The sequence below is a fragment of the Trichoplax adhaerens genome, genomic scaffold (genome assembly GCF_000150275.1).
Source record: "Trichoplax adhaerens TRIADscaffold_4 genomic scaffold, whole genome shotgun sequence".
Taxonomy (NCBI): Eukaryota; Metazoa; Placozoa; class Uniplacotomia; order Trichoplacea; family Trichoplacidae; genus Trichoplax; species Trichoplax adhaerens.
In genome coordinates this window covers 4,641,930-4,659,385 of record NW_002060946.1, presented here as the reverse complement: position 1 = coordinate 4,659,385, position 17,456 = coordinate 4,641,930, and the positions used below count along the sequence as shown (strand labels likewise).

Sequence of the window (17,456 nt, the reverse complement as noted above, 5' to 3'; positions counted from 1 at the left end):
TCCAAATAAATATGACATCATCTACACTTGTCATCAACAAGATATCAGAAAATACAGTAAATACTAGCCATGGACTACCAAATTTGAGAGTAGTCCATGCACAAGCATTCCTTGTAGGATAGCTTGCTCGTACACGATGTCATTGATCTTGAATAGGGTAGAATGTAAAGGAATACAAGATAACTTTGAATGACTTTATACTCTACTTTTCAATTGAACATCATCAGTATAGCAATTACATATACTGATATATACTATATATGAATACATTCTAGGTCGACTTATTCTATGGGCCAACAAACAGCAACAGTTGTTCGATCTTTACATGCTTTAAATAGGCAAAGATTGAATGGAAGACTCAAAAAGAGAGGTGTTAAAAATGGAGCTATTGTTCTCTTGCAAGGTGGAAAGAGTATCATGAGGCATAACACCGATCATGAACCTTTATTCAGACAGGTAACTAGAGTAAGAATAATTGATTGACTCTCAAAAGCGAAATGGTAATGTAGAATAGCAGGACTTCCTTAGATCTGGCAGCTACAGCACACGCATACTCTGCTAGGTTGTCATAATTCTAGGACGAAATAAACTGAAATAAATGTAATAGTAAAAATACAACATAGTATTTTCCTCTATCGTTCACTGCTTGAAACGAAAATACATTTCTTACTAACCGAGAATACAGCAAAGTAAATTAAAATTTTAGTAGGCTTGAAATTAAATCATAGAAATACACAAAATAACATTTTATAAGCCATTAGCGTACCTGAAAGGTTTTTAAACAACATTATTATTATCAATAATTATATTGAACTATCCCGCATGGTGTAGGAATCTTACTTTCATTGGACTTTTGGCGTTTGTGAGCCTGACTATTATGGTGCTATCGACGTCGATAACAACACGTCTATCCTTTTTTGTCCAAAACTACCTGCTGAATATGCAGTATGGATGGGAGAGTAAGTTACTGCAATTAACTTAAATATTAGTAATTCGGATGTGTCATGATACCTAAATATTTGTGGCAGCCAAAGTCTAGATTAAATTTTTACCGTATATATATTCTATAAGTAAGAGTGCAATTTTTAATTTTACTAAAATAACCCTATCCCTTGCTTACTTGTTGCAATAGACAGTCACCAGTATTACTGTTTCCAGCTAATAAGTATATATCCACTTATTATTCTTTTAGAATACTCTCGACGGAACAAATCAAGAATAAATATGATGTTGATGAAGTCCATTATACCGAAGAGGTAATTACATCAAACGGTCTTGTCTAATTGGACAGGAAAATAGATTAGTTGGGCCATTTATGAAATATCTTACATAAATGTTTAATACATTTAGATAAAACAAGTTCTTCAAGCTAAAAAGCCTTCGACTCTGTTGCTTCTGGTATGAATTATAGTTTGCAATTAGTGATATTAAATTAAAATCTATGCCATGTGATATCGAAGTATTAAGAGTAAATGGCAGCTAGGAAAGTAATTTACCACCTAACTCCAACCTTAACTTTAGAAAGGAAAAAATACAGATAGCGGTCTGCATACAATTGAGGCAGATTTTGATGGAATCGATAGGTACCTTAATAATTTCTATACAATTTTTGTATTATTTATTTTTTGTTATAATCCATGGTTATAAAGCATAATTTTATAAAGTATGACCAACATAATCGTTTTACTCTGTATAATGTAAAATCATGTACTAATTACTAACGTTTTCGTAACGTACATCGTATAATTATTTTACAGTTTCGAAACTGACCGAACCTCATTACACCCTGAAATATCAGAATGGTATTAAATGTTATTAAAATATGGTTTCTGTAAACGCTATGCAAAAGGATCTGGATAGATGCCATCTATTGTTCAATAAAATTTTCTCAAGATAGCTAATTTTTTTGTTGTATTCTAGCCGTGTAACAAAATCGCATCAGGAACTCGATATCATGCGTTATGTCAATGGTATTAGTAGTCAAGGCCATATCCAGGTTTAATCTTTTTACATCAATTATGAACTTTGCTCAGTTATGATGTCCTATTTATCTTTTCTTATAAACATAACAGTTACAGAATATCATAAAATGAATAACGCTTTTTGATACGTAAAACACAGTTAAAATTTAAATCGTTATATTTCAACAGTTGATGCGAAGTGTTCGACCTGGAATGAAAGAATACGAATTGGAAAGGTAGTGTAACGTCATATGAAAGCTTGCATAGCACAGGATTGTGTATACATATGAAAGTGTATTGAAATATAAATTATGCCCCATTTACGTGTATTTTAGTATATTCTTAAACCACTGCTACAGTCGGGGTGGATGTCGCTACGTAGCTTATTCTGGAATTGTTGCTAGGTAAAAAGTACTAATTTTACTATATTATTATTTATTTATCTACAAGTATGATCCTATAATTCTTGTATATTAGTAGAACTAGACATACTGAAGCTTTCGTCCTTTAAAAATTTAAGTTTTAATATATATCTGATGTATGTGTATCAGTGGATCCAACAGTGCTGTCCTCCATTATGGCCATGCCGCAGTTCCAAATAATAAAACTATTGATGATGGCGACTTATGGTAAGCAGTTAGTGTTACTATGTCAATATAAGTATATACGTAATTCCTTACTATGTTTTGGTATTTGCCTCAATTGATCGTTTTGACTGTTAATCATGCGTGTACACTAATTTATTTCAATAGCCTCGTCGACATGGGCGCAGAATATTACTGTTATACTTCTGATATCACCTGTACATTTCCAAGCAATGGAAAATTTACTGAAGATCAAAAGATCATTTATAACGCTGCTCTAAAGGCCAATAATGCTGTCGAAGCAGCAATGAAACCAGGTCAATATTAGCGTTATACAATATTGATGCTGCCTCGTCCCTATACCTGCCTATCCTATAAATTAAAATTTTCTCCGAATTCTAGGTGTTCAGTGGACTGATATGCATCGTTTGGCTGAACGGTGCATTTTAGAACATTTGAAAGAACATGATATTGTCCGAGGAAATCTTAACGATATGATAGCTGCTCATGTTGGTGCTATATTTATGCCTCATGGATTAGGTCATTTCCTTGGTATCGATACTCACGATGTCGGCGGTTATCCTGGAGTAAGCTTTTGACCTTTTCTCTTGATATGTAGTTGTTAATACACAAGGCGAGATGTTAAAGTTTATTATCTACTTAGGATACTAAACGTATCGATGAACCCGGCATTCGTAATTTACGTGCAAATCGTGAACTACAGGAAGGAATGGTTATCACCGTAGAGCCAGGATGCTACCTTATTAACATTGTATTGCAGCTTTTTACTTAGTGATATACTTGAAATATTCCTTTACTATACTCTATTAACTATGGGTTATATTTTATTGAATAGCTTTTAGATAAAGCATTAAACGATCCTAATCAAGCTCAGTTCTTAAACAAAGATAGAGTTGAACAACTTCGAAATATTGGTGGTGTAAGTTCAAAAATTTATAGTTTTAGACTTGATAAAAGATGTAACCAATCAATTCTTTTCTACACGGTATATTAGGTGCGTATCGAAGATAATGTTTATGTTACCGCTACTGGGGTAGAAGTATTAACAAAAGTTCCACGAACAGTAGAAGAGATTGAAGCTGTTATGGCCGGCAAAGATTAAGCTGACCCATCGATACAAAAAGGCTTACAGTACCATTTAGTCATAACTGTTTGTGTGAATAGATATACTATAATTTTATAACGATTTCTTCTATGTTCAATTTATAGATTAAGGTTTAGTCTGGATTACTTATAGTTACACAAATATTAAATTGGCCCATCTACTAGCCATATTAATTATATATCCAGACCTACACTTTGATAAAGTCAATTCTAAAACAAAATTTAGCATTTGCTAGTTATTCCATAAATCATTACATTTATAAAAAATAATCTACGATTAATTTTTACTACTAATAGCATTTAAAAGATTCAAGTAAAGTCTTTCTCAAAGTTACTTTAATAGAAGTAATTACGGATTTAACATTGTTAAATTTTATTAAAAATTGACTTGTATTCGATAATTGATTGATAGTACTATTTAATTATGAAAATTGCCATGTAATTTTCCAGCATAAAATCAATTACTGTGTTGAATATTAAGAATGGTATGACTAGTATTGTCTTAGAAAGAGGCTTATACAATCGAGAAATTATAAAAATTTTAATAGCTTGGTACTGCGAAACAGCTTATAAAGTAGATCACATTTTTAGCGATGATCTAGCGTTGATAACAGTAACATGATCAAAATCAATAGAACCCGCAATAATAATTCTTATCTCGTATCTAGTAAAGTATAGTTTATGACAATAGAATATTATTATAAATTTTATTTTTTATGTTTTTAACCCAAATAAAAATAGAGGAAGCACAATCAACCTGGCTTTGCCATCTTTTAAGTAATATCCTGGTATACTGTACATTTATATAACGTCAACAAGGGCCTAAGTAAGGTAGCATTCAGTTAACGGACAGAACACGAGCATCAGTTCGAATAATTTGTATCAGAAATGTATTTATTAATATATGTTCGCCACACCAAAATTTTCTATTCGATAGTGCGCATTAATTTAAATTATCTTTCAGTAGTTACATCTAGCAAAGGAAAATCATATTTATATTCATCTGCATAAGTTATCTGTAAGCATCTTTTACCAACATCAATCGTGGCAAATTTAATAAATAAAAGCATATACATTAAGTTAACTTTGGCAATTTATGCATATTTCAGAAGGTAGAATTTCGGTATTGAAAGGCAATTAAAATATTATACTGTACATTCGATTACAAAAAATGCAATAATAGACGTAAAAAAAGGACTTTCACTTCAAGGGATCCATTAAGACATAAAACATGATAATATTATTTTGTATATAGAAATCGATATATTATGCATATTTCAGAATGATAATGCATTAATTTCATGTACATGCAGTCGGCATACATAATAGAACGCAATAGCAATTTTTAAAGATATTAGAGGGTATTTAAAAAATTTCTGATAAATTGACGATTATAAAGTGAAGCACTATTTGAATTTTAAATAAGAATAATCAATTAAATAAAATCACACATGTACGCCGTATAATTTATGGTGATTCCTGTGACTGTAATGTGTTCAGCCTTTACGATTAGTAAACTTCTTTATATCATATAGAGTGATCTAATGGAAGACCTAAGAAAACTTCTTAATTTTGTATCGATTATCATCATTCAGTTTTAATTTATCAATTCTGAAGAATTTTTGTACTGTATTATATTATGGCTGTTTATTTAGAGCAGCACTTTTTCTTATCCTTGGTAGCTGGTGCTGGCCGAGTTAAGTTTATAGTATCACGCTGTGTGGGGAGCTCCAGTGCTTCCTGCGGTAATTTTTTACCTGAAAGCAAATAAATATTCATACAATAAATAAAAATGATCATGGTAGGTAATAATTTTTTTAATGTGATTTTATAAGGTCATCTATATTTTCCTATTGCAATCATTAATTATTTGCAGCCCTGCTGTCAAAATAAATTCAATAATAACATAAAAACTAACTTATTTCAACAAATAATTCGAGAACATTTTTGGCCGTCAATGCGCTTGTTTCAGCAAATAAAGCATCTACGCTGTCGGCGAAAGTTCTAGCGTCATGTGATGAGACCTAAAATTTTTAAATTTTAAGATGATATTTATATCATTATAAAACAATTGTCTACTGTACTAGAGTTTGCTACATTACCAATATACCCAAGACATACTCAATTTCTATGCATATTCATCCACTATCAAATATATGAACTAACCTCTCTCATCTCATCTAGATCGCTTTTATTGCCAGCTATAGCCATAACTAAATTTGGGGGTCCTAGCTGCTGCAACTCTTTTACCCAATCCTTCAAGGTATGAAAACTTTCCTATATCCATTAAATTTGCAAGCTTATTTATGATTATACAATGAAATAGTAATGCGTATAGACTATTTTCAAATATTCCTATTTAAGATGTAGACGGAATGCACAGGATACTCGTATAGTTACCTCTCTGGTTATATCGAAAACGACGATGGCAGCAGCTGCCCCTCTGTAATACATGGGAGCTAGACCACGATACTATTTAAATAGACAGACAGGAATATAAGTGATTCAATATCAAGGAGATAATTATAATGAATCCTGTATCATCGTTTACTGATGTAGTTTCTTGCAACCTAATTAATATCTAAAATTTGTTTACTCAAATTTTGATAGAATAAGAAAACTACTGCTACATTTATTGCCATACTGACAGTATCTTAGGGTGCACATTAATAGATTATTGTATTAGATTTACAAAACGTGCAAACGAACGATCGTATTGAACAAACAAGTGAGCTAATCAGTGTAGATCGTACTACAATATACTGAACGGATTTCTGATGCATAGTTATATAATTTTTAACAGAAATATTTGAAATAAAGCCGATCAGAAAAGATTACGACAACGTGTCAGCCTAATCTATTCGTAAAACTATGCATTCATCATACTTATCGCATTAAGTAAGTGCTGCATGTAGTCAATACACTTGGTATTAAATTCGAGTCAAACGTTAGATTTGTGATTAATAATTAGCAATTAAAATTAGTCCAAAACAATGCTGTCGTCATCGTAATTAAGCTACAAATTGGAAGCACACTGGGCAAATGCAAATTAGATGTTGTGTATAATACCTTTTCTTGGCCAGCAGTATCCCAAATTTGGTACTTGTAGGATTGTTCATTAACCTCAATCGTTTTCGACATGAAAGAGGCGCTATTTTATTAATATGTAGTAGGTAAGAATTCAATTGTCATAAAGTAAAAAATAAATTGAAAAATTTCAGGATTCATCTTTTGAAATCATGTAGAAACGGTAACTGTAATTAGATTTATAGTGGTCATGTTTGCTACAAAGAATCGCTGATAACGATATTTCATTCTGGACGAAATACAACCATAACTGTAGTTATGATACGTTCTCATTATTTTTTCTCTCAATACGTCCAAAAAGGGTTGTTAATATGACAGTCATCATGCTAAAGCTAACTTGTTGACTTAGCATTACTCATCGTGATTAACGATATGACCACCACCGTCAGTTTAACTATAAAAGTTAGGCAACTTGATATCATTAAAATAACATAGTACTGTGTACTGACTGATAGCATACATCTGTTACTAAAATTAGAAGTTGTGCAAGTTACGATGCCTGGTTATCACACTTATAAAAGATGAATGTAGAAAAATCAAAATTCGGCTATCCCATTAAAACGGTTAAAAATTATAAAGCATAATAATAAGACAACATTACACATTAAACAAACATAGCTGCAGTATGAAATCATCAACTATCGATAGAATATGTCCAACCATATGTACCATAATTCATAATGGATTCCCTCTCATTGCTACATCCTACCATAAGATCTCCATCGTGATATTTATCGCGACAGTAATACTCTCAATTAACATCTACAGTACTATGAAAAAATAGTAGTTCCCTCTAATTCATTATAAAATATGTTCTCGATCTTAACTAGAAATTAACAAAGATCGCATTGGAAAGATGATAGGATATGTACACAATATTAGTGATAATAGCGCCTATTCCTAGAGTGTTTATTCATGAATTCTATAGACAACAACTTCGTCTATCTAGAGTCAATTTTTTGGCAACATAAAAAAGTGAATAGAGTAACAAGCTTTACTCGTATCAAAAGGAAAAGTTTTCTAAAGTGTATCATTACTTATTTAAAAATTTGGATCAATAAAGGCATTTACGACTATGAGTGTTGATGTTATTTTCTATGAAGATACGATAGACTTTTGCGTTATTTACACGTTGTAAAGCGGTAGATATTTTTAATTAATAGATAGCTACCAAGAAAGGGTAAGTATACTTATCCTTTTGCCCTTTTAATAAAAACTCCAAGTTTCAACTTGAATGACAAAACAACTATTATTACAGTATTACTACTACCATGAAGTTATCAAGCATATCTCCCCCAAAATTAGAAAAACCATAACAATGATCAATGTATAACAGAATTACCATGATCAAGAATATAATAATTATATTATTGGTAGAATACAAAGTAATCTTTATGGCATTACTATAAGCATATCCATAATTCATTTCATAACAAGCAACATACCCTATCGTACTTTCTGAACAGGCATTAAACGTATCACATACAAAGCGTAAAACCAGGCTTGATTTACCAACACCAGCATCCTTTCCATATCAACATATTACAAGATAAGCAAATTCATTGACTTAACAATTAGGAAATTAAGACAGTTGTCAATTTCAATTAATTTTACTTAAGATGGTACTATCAGACAGCCTTCTTAACCATCATCAAGTTAATTTTATACTGTCCAAGTCTATGGAAATGATAACCTTCCCAGTAAGTGTTACTGTACTGTCTATCGTCCATACGCTTATGCTCTAATCTACGCTACATCGTTACCATTTCCAGTTCTTCATTCAACTTCCACTTACCCCTAATAAACATAGTTTAATTTCTCTGACAGCCATAATCGACAACAAGGTTAACCTAGAAAAATTAAGTTAAGTTGTATTAATTAAGATATTGCATAGCGATTTGTAAAGGATAAAATTGACATAAGGAAATGAGATTTTTTTTAAAAAATCAAATAGCACATCATTCATTCAATTGGTGTCAGAAATTGAAATCTATTTTGTATTTTTCCATTTCTCATGGATGCATCTCAACCAACACATTCCTTGGATCTAGTTTACGCTAAACTGCTCGTAGTCATAGCTACCATTGGATCCGATTGACTCGACATCGTCACCGGGTATCCATGTCCATTGACGTACATACAGTATTGCATTTTGACATCTTTAGAAATCGTTCATTCTTATGGATTGTATGTTATCATTCTGTAGAGATGCTAGCGATATCATGAACGAGTTGGATCTTTACAAGAAACGATAACTACTACCAAGATAGGACGGATGAGGTGTATTCAATGAGGATAGAAGACAGGAAATTGGAAAATTATTCTTCAGTAAGTGGGGGACAATCGATCTACACGTATGTACCGCCGGTTACTACGTACAGTAGAAGGACAATGTCGGACTTGTGTAGTGCAAAGCATGGCAAGTCAACCGGCCTAGGAAATTTGCCCAGATTATATTTGAAAGACTACAGAAATAGCTTTGGTTCAAGTACTTACTTCCTTGATAATTCTGTCAATTTCAATACTAGAGACAGAAAATGAAGCGTTTGAAAATAAAATAGAGGAAAGTCGAGTGAAAATAAACAAGAATGGTATTGGGACATTGAAAGTGTTTTGCCAATGCAATGATACTAGATTTACGCAATACGATTATACATTGAATATGGATACGACTGGAGTGTATTCCATTGTACCGTATTGGCTGTATGATACACTATCCTACACTGGAGATTCCCACTAGCATATTCATACCAGACTTTTATGGCCTTTTCTCCCATCTGTTTTCAAATAGAGTATCGCCTTCTTGGAAGGGATTCAACAGTACTTATTGTCCACTCTCTATCTCTTCCTCTAAAGTCAATGACAGTGCTAAAAAACTCCATTGGCAAGTAAAAGACGTTGGACTAGGATAGAGAAGAGGCATTACTGGGTCGATGAATCAATGCACATTTACAGTGGTTTTGACTCCTTTTGTTTGCCGGATGGTTAATTCTGCTCGTCCTATTACAATACCGGTATTGAAATGATGATTGGATACCTTACAGTGGAAATAATTGCTTGAAATACCTTTAATATTCACTTCTTCAACTGCAATGAAAAAGTCCAGCGAGTCCAATCTCTCTTTAACACACCAGCATCAACTTCTAGCCAAAGCAAGCTAGGAAGTGGTTCAAAAATGCAAAGCCGAGCCAAGCGAAAGGTGTGACTGGAACATGATGTCAACCGACTGCGCGACACACTTGATGATGACGGGTGAGCCTGACATGGAGTACACGCTTAGTACAGTAACGCTAACCGCTCGATAGCTAACATACTACTGTATGTATTAGCATGTTTTTTTGTAGGCCGTAGCAAGAAGAATCAGCCACTGTGTGACTGGAACATGATGTCAACCGACTGCGCGACACACTTGATGATGATGGGTGAGCCTGACATGGAGTACACGCTTAGTACAGTAACGCTAACCGCTCGATAGCTAACATACTACTGTATGTATTAGCATGTTTTTTTGTAGGCCGTATCAAGAAGAATCAGCCACTGTGTGACTGGAACATGATGTCAACCGACTGCGCGACACACTTGATGATGACGGGTGAGCCTGACATGGAGTACACGCTTAGTACAGTAACGCTAACCGCTCCATAGCTAACATACTACTGTATGTATTAGCATCTTTTTTTGGAGGCCGCATCAAGAAGAATCAGCCACTGTGTGACTGGAACATGATGTCAACCGAGTGCGCGACACACTTGATGATGACGGGTGAGCCTGACATGGAGTACACGCTTAGTACAGTAACGCTAACCGCTCGATAGCTAACATACTACTGTATGTATTAGCATGTTTTTTTGTAGGCCGTATCAAGAAGAATCAGCCACTGTGTGACTGGAACATGATGTCAACCGACTGCGCGACACACTTGATGATGACGGGTGAGCCTGACATGGAGTACACGCTTAGTATAGTAACGCTAACCGCTCGATAGCTAACATACTACTGTATGCATTAGCATCTTTTTTTTGGAGGCCGTAGCAAGAAGAATCAGACAATGCAACTAGAAACATGAAGGAAAGTAGAAGTCAGCAGTACAGTATACTGTAGAACAACAGTACTGTACCAGGGGCTTGTGTCGAAGGTCTACAAGCCAGAGTCTGTCATTGTACTGTACATTGTACAATGTAAAGTACTGTATAAGATATTGAACCAAACTGCAATCGAATCGACCTGCAAAATGGCTGCCAGCGACAATGATGAGACCGCCGAGGCTGTCCAAGCGGTTTTAAAGTATATGACCGATATTGAAATCTTAGCCGAAGACATTCTCGTGGATAAACAAATGGTATAGTATAAAATAGTCGACGATAATACTCTCTATAATGATTATGATGAAAATATTCAATGTCAGCTTGCCTATGCAATACGTAGTTTGTTACATTTCCTGAATGGATTGCACAGTAGTTTCACATATAATGTAGACCTACTTGTGCTTTAGTATATCATGATCTAAAGTTACTGCCCTGTATTAAGCGAATATGGATACATAAATATAATATTACAACGCCTTTCGTTATCATCCCTATCATACTGCACTTTCCTTGCCAGTTGCAAGTATTTAAGCTGTCGACGCACAATTCAGTCAAGACCTGTTCACTTTAGCGCAAGCTATCAACATACGAGTATCTGTATCTCATACCAGTCGATTGGACGTAAATAGTACATTACCTTGTAAATAACAATATTTCACCTTGACCAATAAAGTCAAATTGTTGGATTTTATGTTACAGTGTCCTGTAAGTACTGCATGCTTGATACTAATTGTAGCTGCAACTCTAGTGAGCAGAATAGAAGTGGCGTGTGTTAAACTATTCCTACAGCAATGTATTCCTAAGGGCAGTACTACGCCATATACATGGTACTACATCCTGTTGTCCTCTACTCGTACTGTATATAGTAACGTATAGTATCCGATAAATTATCCAAAATTGAAATCTACTTTAATCCTCCTTCACATACGCGTATTGTACAGCTGCTGTAACAATACTGGTTCTAATGTACATGTTAGTAAGGTTTACTTGAAATTTATTCATTCACCTTATCTGTAGAGCATGGCTACTCCATCGTTCTAACAACACACTTTATAATTATAGATTGTATCACTTGATAAACGAAGAAATGGTCACAGAGAAGCATTCCGCAGCATTAGAAACACCGATAAATCAAGTAACATCCAAGACATAGACGTAGATTAATTATCCTTGCTTCTTAGTCACCAAAAAGGAATAAGCTAATTAATAAAATAGTGTAACCGTTTGCACCTATTCGATGGATAATTAACGATTTTAATATCCTAACTTTAAGATCAATCGTGGATGTGCTTTGGCGATACATTTATTGAATTGCCTAATGGTAGTATTCAAAATTTACTAGAAAAAGGTATGATTAAGGTTGCAGTAACGGAATTATTACTATAACAATACTATTAAAAGTATGTTGTAAATCGTAGGCTTAATTTGTAGTAATGGCAGTATTCTACGCGGAGGTAAAATGCTATATCATTTAAAAACTTAGGCCAAGAAAATACTCAAGCCGAAATTAATAAACTGCATGAGAACTTGAAACCTAAAATGGCACAACTATATGAAATGGAAGGTAGCTTGTTATTGTTGCTTGTTTAAATATGATGCTAACAAGTACCAAATCTGTATAATCAATACCTACTATTAATTTCTTTTCGTAACTATGTTTGGCGAGCTACGGAAATATCGGCAAATAGTCATACGTGCATACTATTCTACTATTCACGTTTTAAAATTAAACATTTTCATACGTTATTTGATCATGTAGGTAAACAACCACGTAAAGGATTCGATCTAAAACCTTTAAGTCGCGATGAACTCTCGAACGTAACTCAAGCACGTAATTAGCAGATCAAATACCATGAAAATCTACTCAGATGAAGCAGCCATGGAATACTTGTATTGTACATAATTTGTACTATACTTTTCTTTCGATTAAACAATAGTTGTGACTATTGATATTTTTTTGTTTATTGTAAGTTTCTCACCAATTTCTTAGTACGATCAGATTGAAAGAGGAAACTACTTTTACAGAAAGTCTTCTTTTAATCATATCAAATTATTGTAAATAATGTCTATTTCTTCTACAAAACATTACTCAGTAATCTCCATTCTAGGTAGCAATAAGATATTAAATTGTGAAATGCAGCTATAATTTAAAGCTACTATGTTATACTCACATTCAAAATTTCGAATTCTTTCTTTATGTTACAAATTTGATTAAAAATATTTATGAATGAATAAATGTAAGATATGTATCTGTTACTTTTGTACACAGTATTAATAAAATAACACGGTTATAATAATAGGTTAAAGAAAAACGGCTAATTGTATTATTTATATCCCATAGTAGGTTAGAGATAGTTAAAAACAACTTACAAATACGTACGTACAGTATGTGTATAATGTGTACGGTAGAATAATATTATCCTATGATACAGTACTAATGTTTCATTGCTATCACAATTTTAACCTTTTGGAATATCCGCAAGATGTTGTCAGGATTATGGTATATGCCAAATTGTACGTTAAAAAAATGTTACAGTTTCAATTAAACATCAATTTCTAACATCACTTTTACCACCGATATAGTAGCAGACTTAAAATACGGATCAATTGTTGGATTGAGTAGCTGCAGCCTTATTCTGTTGTTGCTTGTACATTTGCTTTAGTTGTTGCTCGCGATCATTCAGACACCCTTTGTATATATTAATAATCATCAATAAAGTGCAACTAGTGTAGTACAGCATAAGGTGTAATAGTTACTACTTTCATTGATGAAATAGACAGTTATTACCTAGAAACACATTAGACGTATATAGGGACGACGACGAAATCGAATCGAAGCCCACATCTTCTTTAGTTACTGGTCCATCATCCCAAATTAAATCGAACCCACCAACTCTTTTCTCCTTGCCCGTTAGCCTGTAACGAATGGAATAAAATATATTGACACGATAAATACTCCTTACTGTATCACTATAATACGTAAACAAAACATTAGCTTAAAATTGCAATCTTTTGTCATTTACTTGTTTTCCATATCAACCACATTTAGTACATCTTCCAATAGACGAACTTTCATCTCATAATCAGATTGACTACTCGCGGTTAGAGACGGCGAGGCATTAATTTCCAATAGCCAACTAACATCATGAAATGATAACTCCACGTTAGTCTTCTATTGACTGGTCATCTTTAGAACAACTAATTAGAAGCTTGATAAGGTATGTGGACAAAAGCTATGATTTCTAGATTAACTTACGGCTTTAAATTAGCATCAATTAAAATATCGAATCCATATAATTCAAAGCAATGCTTGTCGTTGATAATAACTCGCTGAACGCTTTGCAAACTCTTTATAAAAATGTTAGTAATTGCTTGTAGCAGTGTTTCAAGGCTTTCAATGCCATGTTTAGCCGTTAAGTATTTTCTAAGCGAATCCAGGGACCATTTACATCCCTTTAAAGGCAAAAATAAGAGAATGCTTAAGAGTTTACTTTCCTTTAAGTCATAAGGATTGAATGTCTACCAATACATGCAAAGCACTCTGGAAAATGTACTTTTAGCTCTAAGGATTTAACCACCTACCTTTTCTGAATCGTAATCAGGTGCAGTTTTCTGAATCGCAACATTTGTTAGATGAATATCTATCATGAGAGATTATATCAAAATTACAATCCTAATGCAATAAAGCTAACTGTCTACGTTCTTGTTTCAAAATATAGCCGAGAAATTTCATACTGTCATTGTAGACAGCAAGCTGCATAATACCCTAAGCCAATATACTGTACATACAAGAGTCTTCTATGCTTTCTAAGTTATAACGCGTATTGGAAAATCTTGCAAATCCTTCACGATATAAGTAGGCTTTAATCGGAATATACTGCAATATAATAGAAAGCATAATTATTTTACCTGTAGGCCAGTTCTAATAACAATAATATGTTTAGATTGAGGTGTAATAAAAATGAATTATCGTTTTTATGTAAGTCAGCAGGCTTAGAATAATATCTTTAACAGTTGTCAAAAAAAGTTTAAAATTTTAAGTAGCAATGACAATTGCAGCAAATATATAACAACAAACATTTTACCGTGGTGACAAGAACATAGATTCTCATATCGAATTTTCTCCCTAGGATTGTAATTCATTTAATATCAAGTCATTATTATTACGTATTTTAAGTATAAATGTAGCATTTATGAAAGTATTCATATATTATTCGTATGTTAGTAATATTATTCTTTATTCAAATACCTCCAATTAAATAAGGAGACTCTACATATCTTTGTACAATATAAGTGTCTGGCGCATCCATCCCTTTTTTCTAGTTTAAAATTAAATCATGCAATATATGAAACAGCTCTTCTTGATCCGAAGGTAACAGCAGATTAAATCTGATATCGCGGTGTTACCTTACACCAATCAGGAATATCGGTCAGTTTCCTAAATAAGAAAATTCCCTTCCCTTGCGATTTTGCGACCTAATTTATTTTTCAAGATTAACTAATCTCAAATACTTTATAGGTGTAGCAGTTATTATTAGACAACAGCGCTAAATTAAATCAGATTGAACTAATGCCACTTTGTGTAAACCGTAATAATTTCCGGAACTTGGAATTGTCTATATTTCGAAATAATAATAAGTCTAGAGTTAGGTATGGAAACTTACAGGCTTCATGATCCAGGTCGATCCAGGATTTCGCTTAAATTCCTCAACAAAGATATGAAATTCAGACTAACGGTAGATAAGACCACATAAAAAAGTTAGCATACACTTATCTAATACCTAAATTTACTACTTTATTCATAATAGATAATGCATCAATTCGCTTACAGGAAGCTCATAGGTAGTGGGAAAGAAATCACACCTTTTATGGATTGCCAGAGCAATGAAGACATTAATTTAGGTTTAGCTACCGCATATGAAATACACTACTAAAATTTAAATTTAAATTCTCAATAAAATTCATACTTGGTAGCTTCTACTTTCCCCTGTTCACGCTCGATTTGCTTGCGTAATCGTTTCAAATTCTTGGCCATAAGATTTTTCCTTGTTAACTGAACGTAGGCAGCAGATTTCGAATTTGTTGATCAAAGGATATATTCATGTTAGTATAAATGATTCACGGTAATTAAATACTGTAGTATATAAGTAATAGCGTGTTAGTAGTGCAGTATTTTTCAGAATTGTCTAATTTTACCTCGTAATGATTTCGAAAGTGACAAATTCTAACATGTTCTTCCATAAACATGTGGTCAAAGTTTTCCCGCAGCCATCCGACGTCACACCAGTAAAAATCCCAATCACTTTCACTATGAAATAGTGTATTTATTTTTTGCACTATTAGCAAGAGATATTGAACGTAAACTCCATAGACTATTCTGATACTCTAATAATGAAGTCAAACTGAATTTTAATTAATCTACTGTAGCTGCGGTATCAATTTAAGTATATAAAGTTCAGGTGTTGTAATATTAATATAATAATAGCGGAGGCTAGTATCTTATTTCACTTACTCTTTAACCTCTGTCCATCCCCTATCTCTTAGGACGTCAATAATTGTATTTTGAAGATTGCATTTAAATCGTATAGTTCTATTATCCCTGCAACCAATGACAAAATTATAAGTATTTTGTTGTTATAATAAAATCAGAATAAAGCTTAAGGGTCCGAGAGTAATATTATATTGCAATATTAGTCACAAAATTAAACAAAGTACTGTGATAAATATAACATACGTGATTTTCCGTTGGAATGATCGATTTGCTAAAGGTCCGTGTCATTTATGAGTAGCAAGATAGAGTAAAGAGTTTAAATTGATAAATGGTCTAATTCGTAGGTGATTTGTTAAGTTTACTTAACCAAAAAATTCTCCTGGCAACTATTTAAGATATACAATATCATAACGTAGAATAATATTTCTGCCATAATAATTAAATAAATACAACGTAATCAGAGCATCAAGTATTAGTAACGACATCGCATAAATAAACGTACTGTATTGTACTATATTGCTCAGTTATATTGTGCCAATGATATTCTGCTTTAATATTTTTATTATGATATGCGTTAACTTTACTTACAATAAAATAAGTGATATCATCATGATGAACTTTTTAAGTACGTAATACAGACTACCTAATATTAATTAATGTATAAAATGGACGAGGAAACTGATCAGATTATGATTGGAGGAAAGTACTTTATATATCATCGATGGAAAATCAAGAGTTTTGCAGTTGCAAATCCATTTATTAGGTTTACTTTAATTATTAATGCAATCATATCTAATTACAGTTTAATTTTATCTAACAAATATGCCGCTGACTTACGGTAGCAGATTATAAATACTTACAATAATTGTAATTTCGATTGTTGGTTGCCTATAACGATCAATTAGGAAGTCATTAGAACTTATCAATCTTTAAAAGTTTAAATTGCATCGCTGTCATTAACTTTTAGTTGGTGCAATAAAGTGAGTAAAGTAACTGTGCTAATATAAATTAGTCGACAAACTAATTGCACGTACTACTAATTCATTCACTAGTATATGAATCTGCAATATAAACTACTAATTGCGTCCGTACGCAATTTAACATAAGAAATAAGATATTCTAC

General features: G+C 32.8%; 4 protein-coding genes across 4 annotated transcripts; 2 read left to right on the top strand and 2 right to left on the bottom strand.

The window, feature by feature from the left end:
- Positions 1–279: 279 nt before the first annotated feature.
- Positions 280–3,668, top strand: TRIADDRAFT_23568 (uncharacterized protein; the record flags this gene model as incomplete). The annotated part of the gene is made up of 15 exons (XM_002112026.1): positions 280–456; positions 832–959; positions 1,193–1,256; positions 1,351–1,398; positions 1,522–1,583; positions 1,758–1,802; positions 1,921–1,996; positions 2,151–2,197; positions 2,297–2,365; positions 2,513–2,590; positions 2,714–2,862; positions 2,948–3,132; positions 3,210–3,317; positions 3,402–3,485; positions 3,561–3,668. Coding segments are annotated over 15 exons (1,428 nt in total), but the record flags the coding sequence as incomplete, so codon positions are not given.
- A 1,915-nt stretch (positions 3,669–5,583) lies between these two features.
- On the bottom strand, positions 5,584–8,588 carry TRIADDRAFT_50216 (uncharacterized protein; the record flags this gene model as incomplete). Its single annotated transcript, XM_002111529.1, has 6 exons — positions 5,584–5,694; positions 5,837–5,947; positions 6,071–6,142; positions 6,740–6,821; positions 8,203–8,282; positions 8,553–8,588. The coding sequence occupies 6 exons, from the start codon at positions 8,586–8,588 to the stop codon at positions 5,584–5,586; spliced, it is 492 nt and encodes a 163-aa protein (XP_002111565.1).
- Positions 8,589–10,988: 2,400 nt separating this feature from the next.
- On the top strand, positions 10,989–12,681 carry TRIADDRAFT_55718 (uncharacterized protein; the record flags this gene model as incomplete). Its single annotated transcript, XM_002112025.1, has 6 exons — positions 10,989–11,096; positions 11,905–11,977; positions 12,116–12,190; positions 12,261–12,296; positions 12,326–12,406; positions 12,602–12,681. The coding sequence occupies 6 exons, from the start codon at positions 10,989–10,991 to the stop codon at positions 12,679–12,681; spliced, it is 453 nt and encodes a 150-aa protein (XP_002112061.1).
- Positions 12,682–13,445: 764 nt separating this feature from the next.
- On the bottom strand, positions 13,446–16,428 carry TRIADDRAFT_23726 (uncharacterized protein; the record flags this gene model as incomplete). The annotated part of the gene is made up of 14 exons (XM_002111528.1): positions 13,446–13,566; positions 13,660–13,758; positions 13,866–13,979; positions 14,099–14,295; positions 14,425–14,483; positions 14,632–14,719; positions 14,928–14,968; positions 15,092–15,161; positions 15,250–15,318; positions 15,507–15,572; positions 15,672–15,705; positions 15,810–15,895; positions 16,039–16,150; positions 16,355–16,428. Coding segments are annotated over 14 exons (1,230 nt in total), but the record flags the coding sequence as incomplete, so codon positions are not given.
- Between the last annotated feature and the right edge of the window lie 1,028 nt (positions 16,429–17,456).